This window comes from Pterocles gutturalis, unplaced genomic scaffold, assembly GCF_000699245.1.
Source record: "Pterocles gutturalis isolate BGI_N339 unplaced genomic scaffold, ASM69924v1 scaffold22807, whole genome shotgun sequence".
Classification (NCBI taxonomy): Eukaryota; Metazoa; Chordata; class Aves; order Pterocliformes; family Pteroclidae; genus Pterocles; species Pterocles gutturalis.
Genome location: NW_010116012.1, coordinates 6,317 through 19,449, shown reverse-complemented (window position 1 = coordinate 19,449; position 13,133 = coordinate 6,317). Strand labels below are relative to the sequence as shown.

At 37.4% G+C, this 13,133-nt stretch overlaps 1 protein-coding gene across 1 annotated transcript; it reads right to left on the bottom strand.

Moving 5' to 3' along the window:
• Positions 1-161: 161 nt before the first annotated feature.
• Positions 162-12,486, bottom strand: LOC104463165 (DNA helicase INO80-like; the record flags this gene model as incomplete). The annotated part of the gene is made up of 12 exons (XM_010075384.1): positions 12,299-12,486; positions 11,267-11,433; positions 11,103-11,170; positions 9,550-9,711; positions 7,607-7,727; positions 6,095-6,309; positions 5,005-5,058; positions 3,235-3,438; positions 1,624-1,819; positions 1,370-1,437; positions 833-1,042; positions 162-242 (listed from the first exon to the last, which is right to left on the bottom strand). Coding segments are annotated over exons 1-12 (1,689 nt in total), but the record flags the coding sequence as incomplete, so codon positions are not given.
• Between the last annotated feature and the right edge of the window lie 647 nt (positions 12,487-13,133).

The following is a 13,133-nucleotide window of genomic DNA, read 5'->3' as shown; positions in this document are numbered from 1 at the left end:
ATATGCACACACACCCACATCCATTTCAAAGGCTCCGCTTTAAAACAAAGGGCAAAATGCCTTTTAAAACCCTTAAGCTTTATAATCTAGATTTCCAACATGTGAAAGGTATGCATCTTCTATGAAGAACACTGACCAGGAACAAGCTATAATCCACCTACCTCAGCCAGATGTGCAAGGAGAGCAATACTTTGTACTGTTTTACCCAGACCCATTTCATCTGCCAGGATTCCATTGATGCCCTGGAAAAGATCCATAAATGAACACTTTCATCTTACTACTTGTTAATCCATACAGGACTAGCAGAACAGTTGCCACTGAATTTAGGGGGAGCACCCCCACTGTAACAACTCTGAAACAGCTTAGAGTCTGTCTCTTACGTCTTCCACTAAGAGATAATTTATGCCAACTTTGCTTTCATTCAATTATCAGTCTGATTTTTTCCGTCAGCCTGTCTGCACTTTGTGATCACATTGCAAACTGGGTACAGACACAAGGAAAAGGTTGCCTGGAGTTTACCAGCTGACCCAAGCCTGAACAAGTATGCAGCTCCAAGGGGCAAAAGTCTCCTCAGCGTATAATCTAACTGATAAACAGATGTACAAGCATCCACACAAAGAATCTTCAACTTAGTGCCCCATTCAAAGTTGTTATTTCCTAAACAATCAAGAATACTGATATGTGGCTTACATACTATTTTCCTTTCTTCTACAGACATTACAGACTGTGTATATGTGGTCTATTTTTAAAACCAGTAAATTTTTTGACCAAATTTACTCTAATGACAAATAATCCTAGAAGTTTTAAAAATTTGCAAGATGTACTACAATACCTGCTCATATAGATTGGCCAGCCAATTCATGCCTTTCAGTTGGTAACCTTTCAGTTTTCCATTGAAAATGGTAGGCTGTGGAATATCTTCTCCTGCTCTGATAGACGGGTTTGCTAAACTGTAGCTCTCTCCAAAGCCAGTACCAGACTTGTTAGCAGCCCGTAAAGCAGCTGCTCGACTCTCCTTGGCATCTTCGTCAAATGATCTGGTCTAAACAGGAAGAGGAAAGTATGCATAAGATGATGAACATATTAACTTATCAAGAAACTGTATAGTAAAAGGCTTAACACTTCACATTTAAGACACAGGATGTCTGCCAGAAACTAGGAGAAAACAAGCCTGTTCCTAAAGCCCAAATCTTTATATTGTGGTTTTCTATCTGTTTAGCACAGAAAGTGGCGATGGAATTAAATCAAAATCTGGTACCCAGGATTAAACAAACCTACTTGACCTGGCTGCTATGAAAGATCCTGGTTCTGTGGCCTCTACCAGTTACTCTGCTTTCTCTTCTACTTCACGGATCCAAAAAATACATACCCGGGCCTGATGAATCTGGTAAGCATCCTCAGCATTCTTCAGAGCCTGGGCCTTGTAATAGTTACTATCTGAAAACAACATCTCCATGTTAGAACTCTGCAGCAGTAACCACCCAAATTAAGAGAGAGATAAAATCCAGTAATTATAGTAGCCCTTCTTACACAGAAGGATTTTGTGGTTGAAATCGTAAATTTGTACAATAATCTGCAGAGCACAAAAGAGCGCACGGGAAGGATTGTACATGAATCCCTTACCATAATCTTCTTGAGTGATATTAACCACTACTCCTCCACCAATATCAATCTGTCTTTGGGTAGAGCTGTCTTCCAGTTTGCGTAGGATTTCCTCCTGTATTCCATCATGTCCAATATCTCGTTTACGACTCATAAAATGGGCATATAACTCAGTTTGTGTGATCAGGAAGTTAAGTTTTCGCTGCTGTCTCTTAGCCTAAAATTAGAGCATTTACAAAAAAATAGAAGAAGGGGAAAAAAATTAGGACAAAAATTAATGTTTAAAATATAATTCAGTAATTTTTAATCACATAATAATATAAACAACTAATCTATCTAGATTATGTTATGCACATCACTGTAATATCAAAATGCTAGAATACTAGTTGCACATAAGAACACTGACCAACACCATAAACATCTATATCAAAATATGAAATTGTTGTAAATGAAAAGTTCTTTTAAATTCAGTAATCATTGCAAAGATCACCATAATCTACTAAAATAAAGTTGAAAAGTACTGTTTACTCTGAAAAATTAAAAGATTGACAAAAATAAACAGGATTTTAGTAGCCTATAGTAAAAGAACTGAACAGTTAAAACAATGCTCTCATGACAACCTAACTCCAACATTCTGTTATTTACTAGGAAAGAGAATCACGGTAGAATATGTGAGATACATGACTAGGTTCAACAGTTGAGATACAATCACTGTTCAGGGTCAGCAAGACATTGCAGAAACTCTGTTTGCTCTTAGGTTCTGGTTAAAAAATGCTATAGTTAAAAGTTGTCTATTAATCTAGGTCAGCTGAAACCTTCACAAAATGCTTATGAATTTGCAAGAATGAGAGGAACATCTCTGGAGGTGTTCAAGGCCAGGCTGGATGGGGCTGGGGCAGCCCGCTCTAGTGGTTGGCAACCCTGCCCACAGCAGGGCAGTTGGAACTAGATGACCTTTAAGGTCCTTTTCAACCCAGGCCATACTATGACATGATTCTATGAAATAAAAGCACAATTTAAGCATAAAACGGAACATAAGGTATTCTAAAGATTCAACTTTAGCTCACCACCGCATATGTAAGGAGAGAACCATAAATCCCCCAGAGAGCTTCGTCAAGGAAGCTTTTTCTTAAATTCAGCCCCTATTACTTTGTAATGGAGTCCATGAAGTTACCACTTGGCCAACAAAATACGAATCACAGAAAAATTCTGTGCCCGACATATAAATTACAATATCAGTTTACAGCAGGGGGAAAAAAAAAAAGAAAATGCAATGTGAATGAAAAGGTGTCTTGCTTCTGGACCCAGAATGATGTACAAACCGTCACAAAAGGCTGGCTTTTACCAACACTGAGTTATGCCTGTGACATCCACGCTGCTTCTCTAATCCCTTCCTCCATTTCACTTATTTGTAAAGAATTTACACAGTTTGAAGGCTTTTTTTTATCATCTCTCACTAACATTGGAAGAATTACATAAAGAATTTGACAATAGCAGAAGAAATACATGGAATACTGCTGAAACAGAACAAATAACTGAGTTTCACGGCCTGGATTTAGAAACTCAAATTATCCAGTCACTTCTGTGTCTCCTCAACAGATTAATTATCAGCAATCTGTGTTTTTGCTGTACCTCTCTCATTTCCTCATCCAGCTTGCGTTGCTCCAGAGCCTCTTTCTCAGCTCGTTTGCGATGCTCTTTTTCCACCTTTTCGTACTTTTTCCAATAGAGAAGCATCTCCTTGGTAAGACGACGCGCCCGTGGTAGAGTTTCCTTACAGTTTTTCTGAGCCTGGATAGCAGCTCGACGTACCTCCCTCATGCACTGATGGGCAAGCTAGAGAGAAATAACATTTTGGAAACAGTGGTACAAAGGGCAGATTTTAAAGAAAGCCAGCAATAAACAACATCTAATTTCATTATAACCAAGTCCGATCCTTTAGAAAAGAAAAAACTGTGATCCTCAGCAGTAATGCTTCTGAAATGGCATGAGAGAATGTGAACTTTCAAAAACCTGAGATGGTGAGGGAGACAAAACCTGAAGACAGCTTCAGCATGGCATGGTACTTAAAGGATTGGTATGATGGGCAGGTCTTTGAAAAGGACTCCAGAAATCAGAGTTGAAGGTCTGCCTGCAACTCTGACTCACCAGTTCTAGACACTTTTCTGTGGTTCTTTCCTCACTGTTTTAATAAGGCTGCTGCAGTAGCAGTATTGGTGGAATCCCATTCATGTTAATACACTAAAAAGTGGGGGAGTGTTCTACAATTTTCCTACAGTCTCATGAAGAAGCATAATACAAGGTAATTTTTTGTTCTAGTATAAATAAGTTAATGCCATTGTCATAATGGTCAAAATTGTTGGGTTTGATGTTTGTGACAGGTTTTTTACCCTCCACTAAAACTTGCACATCAACAATTCTAACACACAGATTTCAAATGATCAAACAAAACAAAAATGAAAAAAAGAGTGGAATTTCAAAACCTCTAAGTCTGCTGCATCACTCCCTTGCTAAAATGCAATTTGTGATACTTACAAATACAATAATCACAGGCTATTTGCCCAGGCATCACAAAGAAACCCAGTCTCTGCTAGCTGAGGAGGACCATAGGAGAGAACCTACCAACTGCACAGTTTCTTAAATATATACATGGAGGTCCTGTTTTCTGCATTTCTTACAGAGAAAGTGCTCCCTTTCACGATGATGTATACACAGAATGGAAAATTTCCTATATCATCTTGTCACTGATGATTCTCAGTCACATACTTGATTACCTTTTCATTAGCCATGTAAATGAATCAGACACTTGAGCACAACACTTGAAAAATGCTCAGAAAGCCATTATCAAGTGTTCCTGAAGTAAAGCCTTCTAGGTAGAAACAATGACATTTCTCAGGGAGGACTCTGATGAGGAGACACATTCCTTTTGCAATCACTTCAGCAGAAAATCGTTCTATTTTTAATCTCAGCTCCTACATATATTTATGTAAATTAACACATTTAATATTCCAAGAGCCCCTTTGATTTAAACAAGAATGCTTAAACCAGCAAATTCTAGCTAGGGGATGGACGGGCAGTTCAAAAGCCAACAAAGCGTACCAAAGTCATAAATTTATCAAATAAATTAAAAATGTACAAACTAAATCTTATGAAAGCCAAAAAGATCTCAGGAAAGAAACTAATGTTGCTCCTTTCACCTGTTGCTTACGAAACATGCCAAAATGATACATCTAAAAAATGAAAAGCCTTATACTAAATGACAAATTATTTTTATACAGTGCTATCTCCTATACTGCCCTGCTAGCATAGTCTGTATTGTAAAAAACAGAAGAAACATAAAGAGGTTACAGTTTGCTTATCACATCCATTAGAAGTAACAGTATAAAGTTAAACAACACTTACTTTTTTGCTGTTGGTTAAGAAAAGATTGCGGGCCGAAGCTTTTTGTTTGTATGCCTATAAAAGAATATAATCTTAAAATTAGTTAAATGGTAATGGTTTCACAGTATTTTAAAAGATCACTATCCAGTCACGAGCAGAAACATGCCAACTTCAGCCATGCACACTATTGTATAATCGGTACACGTACTGTAAGTATTTTTAATTTTGACTGAAACAGCTTTTCATCCTTAATTATTGAAGGCATACTTAAATGTATCCCAACTCCTGAAGCCAGCATGTAACACACCTCCTTTTCCAGGATTGTTTCTTTAATTACTACTATTGCAAAGCAGGGTTCTCCTATTCCACTGTTATCACTGAACTAAACAACAAAAATTTCCACCATTTCCCAAAGATGTTAAGAATTAATGTAGATCCTATGTTCTTCATGTAATCAAAATCAGCCTTTAGAAAAAATAAGGTCTATCACACTGCACACATCCTTTGCCTGGCTTATGAATTCATAAAGGATGATACAGCCATCATTGATATTCAGCTTCCTAGAATTTGAAATCTGTTAACTGTGAACTCCAAAAAGCAGGTTGGAAAGTCCACTCTGATCACATCTCAGAAAACTAGTGACAGTGAACCCAGCTTTCTATTTCAAACGTGCCTGAAGTTTGTCCTGTAAATGATACAAACACTCTTCCCTAGACTGTTTCTGAAATAAGTTTCAAAAAACATGCATGCTACAGTGACTGAAACACTCCTTTCCTTAACTTTATGTAAAACCTAGATATTGGTTTGCTCTACACTGCTATCCCATAGATTAGTAGGAGTACCAGCTAGAGTTTACTGTACTATTCACAGAGAAGGGTTGGATAGCCAAATGCAAGCAGTGGAAAAGCATTGCACGATCCATTAAGATACCACTGGTGATAAGAAATTCCAACTACACCTTGCTGATGGTACCAGTTTGGTCACTAATGACCACCAGAAAAATCAGGTCTTACTTCACTCTGTTTTTCCAAGCATCAACTAGCCACTAAGTTAATTTTGTATTTAACTTCCTTGCTATTGTCACTGATCCAGTACCATTAGCAAAGCTCACCTTTGGCAACTCCTTTTTAACAATGCTAAGCCACACTTTTCGCCGACGTGCATTAAGTTGCTCAATAGACAAATGCTTTTTCTTGGACCCAGGTGGTGGTGTATCATGAGAAAACTTGGCAAAAACTTTGGTCTGGTGATGGTGGCGTCGTGGTGACTCCTCTGAAGAGAGTTCTTCATCCCGTCTCCTCTTTTTCTTTACTTTTTTCAACTTGCCTGCATAGCAACAATGATCATAAAAACCAATATATTTTTCTATTTTTGGGACACATTTAGCCAGGTATCTTTGCTGAGTAAACTAGCCTAGTCAATTTACGTGTGGAACCAACAAAAAAGCCAAAGTTATCCATGTTTGCCAATTCTGGTACCATCCATTTATCATACGAAATATTTCCTCATTACTCTATAGTGGAAAGATTTTCCTGATTAATACTAGAGTGGTGAAATACAATTCTTCCACTCAGGAAAACATGCCTTAGGAGTTAAAATGTCTGACACCTGGTGCAATGTTTCTTGCTTTGTGGTAAAATTCTACTCAAAGACATGTAAAGGTAAGACATTTAAAGGTAACAACATTAGCATTTGGTACAGTAAGCCTCAAACCAGACTTCTCAGCAGTTGAAAAAGATTGGCATGTTATCACGTATTACAGATACCAGCTTTCAGAGGAAATTGATACTGGTATCAGACATGAAAAATATTCTCTGAGCATGCAAAATCACGGATGCTACAAGATTAGTGGAGGAAAATAAACAGTTAAAGGAAAGATAGGAAGGAAGCCCAAAATAGCACCCTAAAAACACAGCTCAAACTTCAGTGCTTGTGAGTACTCTAGAGCAGCAGAGAGAATTCACCTTAAGCTGACAGCTCATAGCTTTCTCTTCCTGCTTCCTTACAGATTTACAGCTGCTGCCAGCTCAATCCAGAAAGGAAACTCTACTTCCTGGCAAACATGCATCTGAGAAACGCCAGCTGAGAGGTTACAAAATTCTATTTTAACTCATGATGAACATCAATTCTGAGTTCCCTCTAATTTCCAGAAAACACTCTCACTCCCTATCATTTCTTGTTCACTAGAATTACAGATTCAGGAATAACTGCAGCAGGTACTGGACAAGTTCTTAGATTTTTCAAGGAACTTTTTGTGTTTTCAAAAAGCTGAGTAAATGGACTATGATACACAACAGTATTCATGGATTCCAAAGCAATGAACGAAGCTATAAAGGTACTTAACTGCATCATTTTCATTCTAGATTCAGAGGTCCAAAAAGAAAATCTAAAGTAATGACTCTCAATTCACACTCCTCTTTTTTTTTTTTTTACCTTTTTAACCCTTTCTAAAAGCCAGAAGATAAAGCACAGTATTTTCTGAAGATTTTTTTTCTTTGACAAAACTGGATATTTCCATGCAAAACCCCAAAGTTTTAAACATTTATGTTTATTGAAAGGAAATAATATAGGAAAGAAGTATAATCACAGCAGCAATTTACAAACACAAGGTTAGTGACTTCACCTTTTAATTTTTTCTCTTCTTTAAACTTCTTTTTCTTGGGCCCTAGCAGGTGGCGCTGCTGCTCGTAGTAAGGATCGTAGGTAGACAGCAGTCCTACACTGTAGTACTGATACTGCTGCAACTGAAGCAGATGTAAATGAGCACAGTAACGAAAAACAGATCCAGCAGCTAACAGAAATAGCAGGTAAACAAGTTCAGATCTTGATCATAAATAAGACACGAGAAAACATGCGCTTCTCCATATTTAGCATTGTTATCAAGGATCATACAAGTGTTTGAAGTGAAACCACTGCTCCCAGAGGTGATCTCCAAGTTCTGCACAGGGAGCCAAGCCCACCCAGTTAGGTAAGATGGGAAGAGTGGGCACTGAAGCTTACACTTTCAAACCATACTGCTCTATCTTTTCCATAGGGGTGCTGCCCAGCAAGACAGCACATTACACATAAGTGGTCCAATCATGGACCTCTGATTTGTTTTACCTGTATTCCCAAATTACAGACGTGTTCTACTTCACCACTTCAAAGGATGTAAAAGGATGGGTTTAGATAAAAGCATTTAAAAGATTTCCACAAAGATAAACAACTTGAGCATTCAGATTGTCAAGTAAAAATACATCTGCCTCAGCAATTTTTCCCCCAAATTATCAAAAAAGTCAGTGTATTTCAAGCATTATTCAACTAAAATATTGAAGAACTATACACAGGCAATGTACAAACAGGCAAATTATTAAAAGACAGTACAGGTCAGAAATCAACTATTTAAAAACTAAGCATGCTATTAAGTTAATAAAAGATTTCTGAAAAGCGAGAACATCAGCATAAACAAACTTCTTGGGACGGATGTTTTCACCCCCTCGTAACTATACTGCTGATCTGACAATACCCTGGTTATTTCCACTGGATGTTATTTCTCACAAGTCTAGAAATAAATATTTGTGTAAAATCTAACAAAAGTTATGACCTGTGTAAAAATTTGACGTATGAAAATTTCTGAAGTTATGTAATATTTAAAGAAGCTAACATAATCTTGGTTCAGAACTTAACAAGTCAACAAAGGAAAGAAGTAGACAAAAGCAAAGACCTCAGTGGGAAAACAGTCCTTCACTTTTCTGCAGAAATTTAAAAAGAATATGAAACAAGACGACAAATGTTAATTTCAGACACATCCTCTGATAGCAGCAAAGGATTACTTCCTTCATCTGAGACTACTTTCTGGTGCAATTCAAAACAGCAATGAAAAGAATTTCTGCAAAAGCCCTTATAATTTGAAGAAATATATTCTTAGAATCAAAAGAGTCATAGAATTTGGCCTAATATTCAGGAAAATGCAGAAATGAGGCAGAATATTTTCATATAAGGGAAAAAAGATAATATGAGAAGAAAATTCAAAATAAAAAAAGAAAGATAGGAAAAGAAAAAAAGAAAGTCAAAATGCCAAAGAATGACAGAAAACAGTAAGTAAGAAAACTAGGAACTCCCTTTCAAGAAGGTAAACATCGTCTTATTACTCATCACCTTAATGATCATGTAAGTATACTGCTTTAGGTTTAAATAAACAATTTTAGTCTTGAACAGTTACAACCTGTATTAGAATTTAACACACAGCACCTCAGTTTTCACATATATCAGTCAAATCTTGCATTCTAGCACCCTATATTTGCTCTAGTACTGGGACAGAGCACTGGGGAAGCTATATATAACACATGTGCCAGTACATAAATTATTGACAGATTCTCAGCATAAGGCATCAACAGTTTTTCAGTCTGTAGTAATTAATTAAATAACCCTTGTCTGAAACTCATGTCAGATTGTTGTAGTCTCCCAAACACCAGGGGATTTTACAGTCCACAAAATATTTTGACAAAAATATAAGAGCAGTTAAAATAACACAGTTGAAGGAAAGAATAAAAAAATCAAGGAAATGTAAAAATTCTGGATTTTTACCTCTTTGTCTTTGCTATATTTACTCTGATGCAGTTTCTTATATTTGTGTAATCGCAGCATATGGTGAAGTTCCTCCCTCGAGAGAGAAAATTCTTCTTCCTCGTCTCCGTCCTCATCACTTAGTGAATCTGTGTCACTGGAGTCATCACTCAGAAGGATACTCTAAAAAGAATAAGTGGAAACTAATTTAACAATCACAAGTGCCTATACTGAATTGTTTATTAATGCAAAGCACTCTTGAGTCTTTACCTAATAAAGGGCTGTGGGTACACAATACTCAGTATTTACGAAGTGTCTTCCATCTGAAATGCCTTTTCTGAGGTACAGGACCGTGCAGCAGTGAATCCAATATACACTTTCTGATTTGGGGGGAGGCAGTTTTCTGTTAAGTTTGGTGACAGTTACACCATTTTAGAATCCACTTTGTCTGTTTGTGGTCTCAGAAAAGCAGCAGTTAGAAAATCCAGGATACCAGTAGGGGCATTTAGTGATATATGGTTGCAGGCACTTTCCTGCCCCATTTGGATTAGGCTCTTGGCAGCCTGTTTTTGCTAACTAGAGAAGGCTGCAGTACAATGAAAACGCAAAGATGGCATAAAGCCACCACTCCACTTTCTCCTCCATCCTTAATTGGACCTTGTACTGAGTTAATCTTAAAAACAAATTTTCAGTCAAGCCCCAAATGTCCATTCAATATATTTCACAATAGCTCATTTTAATGTGGACAGTGCACTAAAATTACTTAAAAGTTTCTGAATGTACACTCACTGTGAAATTTAACTATAAAATGTTGCTGCTCACCAAATTGAAATGCCTACCGTCCATTTTGCTACCCGACAGAAATGAAAGCCTCAAATCTACAGAGGCTATCATTCCATTTTGTTCTACCCAAAGTCTAATACAATATTCATTATCAACCACCACATACACTTCTTTCTTTCCATTTCCAAGATGAGAAGCCTCTGTAGAATGTATTTTTTGCTTTGGCAAGTGTTTTTTCCTAATGTGAAAAAAAAGAAACAAAACTAAGCTACATTCCTTTCTTCTTAGCAAGGGACACTAGCTCTAGTTACCTCTAAAACAGTGCAGCGAACAACAAGCCAGTACAGAACAAGACTAAGGAATTAATTTGGAGCCCTCTTTTCAGCCACACAAAATATTACCACATCTCTGTATCACCTTATGCCTCTTTTTCAGTGTGAGAATTTGCATCAACTAAATTGCATCACATAATTTAGGGCAGCACTTAAAACACATTAGTCCAGCTTTCTGAGCTCTCAGTAGTACATGCAAAGTAAAATTAAACGGACTACTGAGATGAGAACAAACTTACTGTTATGTTACTGTATTTTGAAATTTTGTCTGTGATAATTTGTGATAAGGCTCTGAGCGATGAACTCGTTTTCTTGTTGCTGTCTGCTTGCTTATGTGTTTCTAGACCATGATCTATGTCAGATGACAAAAAGGAACCACTCACCACTGTCTAAGAGGTTGTGGACTGGAACTCTACTCACAGATTTCGTTATAACTGCATTTCTTTCCAATATTCTTACCTTCAGCCACTTCCTGCTTTTCTTCAGTTTGGAAAAGTTATACAAGCTCCCTTTTTCAGACTTTGCCTCTGTATAGAGAAAAAATAAAAATAAAGTTCTTAAGAAATAATGCTTTTCCCAGTTTATCCCAAAGAAAGCAGAGATTCATCCTAGCGCATGCCTACCTGGCTGCAGTACTCCATTCAGGGAATGTGTGTTCAGCATCCCGGAATTCCCTGCTCCAGAAGACTCCCCAAGCAAAGAGTTTGGAGGCTCTTCCTTAACTTGCATCAGGGGATCCCCAGACTGAGGCAGCAAAGGATTGTCATCCAATCCATCTTCACTCTCATCACTGCATGAAGATATGTAAAATCATGACAATTAAAGGAAAATATTCAAAAGAGGAGATGGCCATTTGTCTAAAGGTTTGAGAATTGAGACAGCTTCAGATGTAATTTTACACATCAGAAATATTGCTGTTAATAACCTCCTGTTAACCCCTCTGCAACAGTTAATCATCAGACCAGCCTGGCTATGCTATCTATCTACTTGCACCTTCAGCCTTTAACAAGGCTGCCTGATTTGAAAAGAATGAACTAAGCCAGAAATTAACTACTATCAAGTGAAACCAAAGCACACTATCATCATCCTCAGCACTACTGTACATGTGAGAAATACAAAGCTATACTTTTTCTGCTCTTGGTGTGGACCTTATTACCTGCTTGTAAATACACCTGTTACCCATACAGTGAGCAGTTCTGTAACTCTACAATTCCAAAACACTGATGAAATTAAACATAAAATGTTTTGGAACAGAAACCTATGTTGCTGACTCACTTCTAGTTGCTACAACTTACTTACATTTAAATTCTGCATCTAACAACAGTCTTCGAATTTCACTTAGGGCTACAGGCCATCTCCCTGAAAAAATCAACTTAGCGCTTGTTCATCCTACTTTTTGCAGACAAAGAAAAGTTTTGGCCACTTGGCTACAAAAAAAGAGCTTTAAAACGTTGTGCTAATTTTACCTGGACTGGCAAGACACTGAATTATCAGTGTGAACTAACAGAAGCACAGTACAAAATCTTTACAGGAGAAGAGTTTTAATGAGCAAGGCACTACTAAACCCTTAATAAGGATGTTGCCCAGGAACAATATAATAAAAATGTTTGTCTTTCCTTGGTATTCCCAATGGAAAACAGAAAAGGTTTTGGTACCTGGATATACTCCTGTTAAAGATGGCAGATGTCTGTCGTAAAAACTGATCCAGTCGCAGAGCTTTCTCCAGATATTGCAGATAAAGGGGTTTTGCCAGCTCTGAGCAGCTGCCATCCTCCCTGGCACCCAGCTCTGAGGCCATAGAACAAGCTTCTCCTCATGCACAGGTGCCTCTGAACACACAGCTGTTAAGAAGAAAAAACAGTCATCATCACCACCACCACCACTGAAAGCAACCAGCTTGGTGAGCAGCCAAATCTACTCCATGCTACACCACATGCTAATATTTTGCAGAACACATAACCGAGGAAGTTCTGTGCAGTTAACATGTAAACTAAACAAATAAACAGAAATTCACACTAAACTTTCCACCATAATCCTACCATAGTGAAAAACGAGATTCTTATTTTTCTGTTTTATGACTTCGCGGATGCCGTTTGACAGGAATAAGCACTGCACTAGTGCGATAATCCAAGCGGTGACACAGAAATGCAAAGCACAATGAAGGCAGTCCTTGAACACCTGAAGTAAATTTTCATAACTACTAAAGATAATACGTTTAACTCTGAACAGAGGGCACCCATGTATCATGAAAGCTGAATGAAAGTAACTGAATTATTCTTAAATTGAATCATATAAACTTACTCCAAAAAGGAAGCACTAGCAAAAATATTATTGTTCTTCAGTTGTTTTTACCATTCAGTTCACAGCTGTAATCTACAAAATACTTTAAATACTTTCCTTTACTTTAAAGCAACACTGCTTTTACAGCACTCAGAACATAGTTGTTACCTGCTATTCTAAGCTACAAATACTTAACAAAAAAACCTTCCA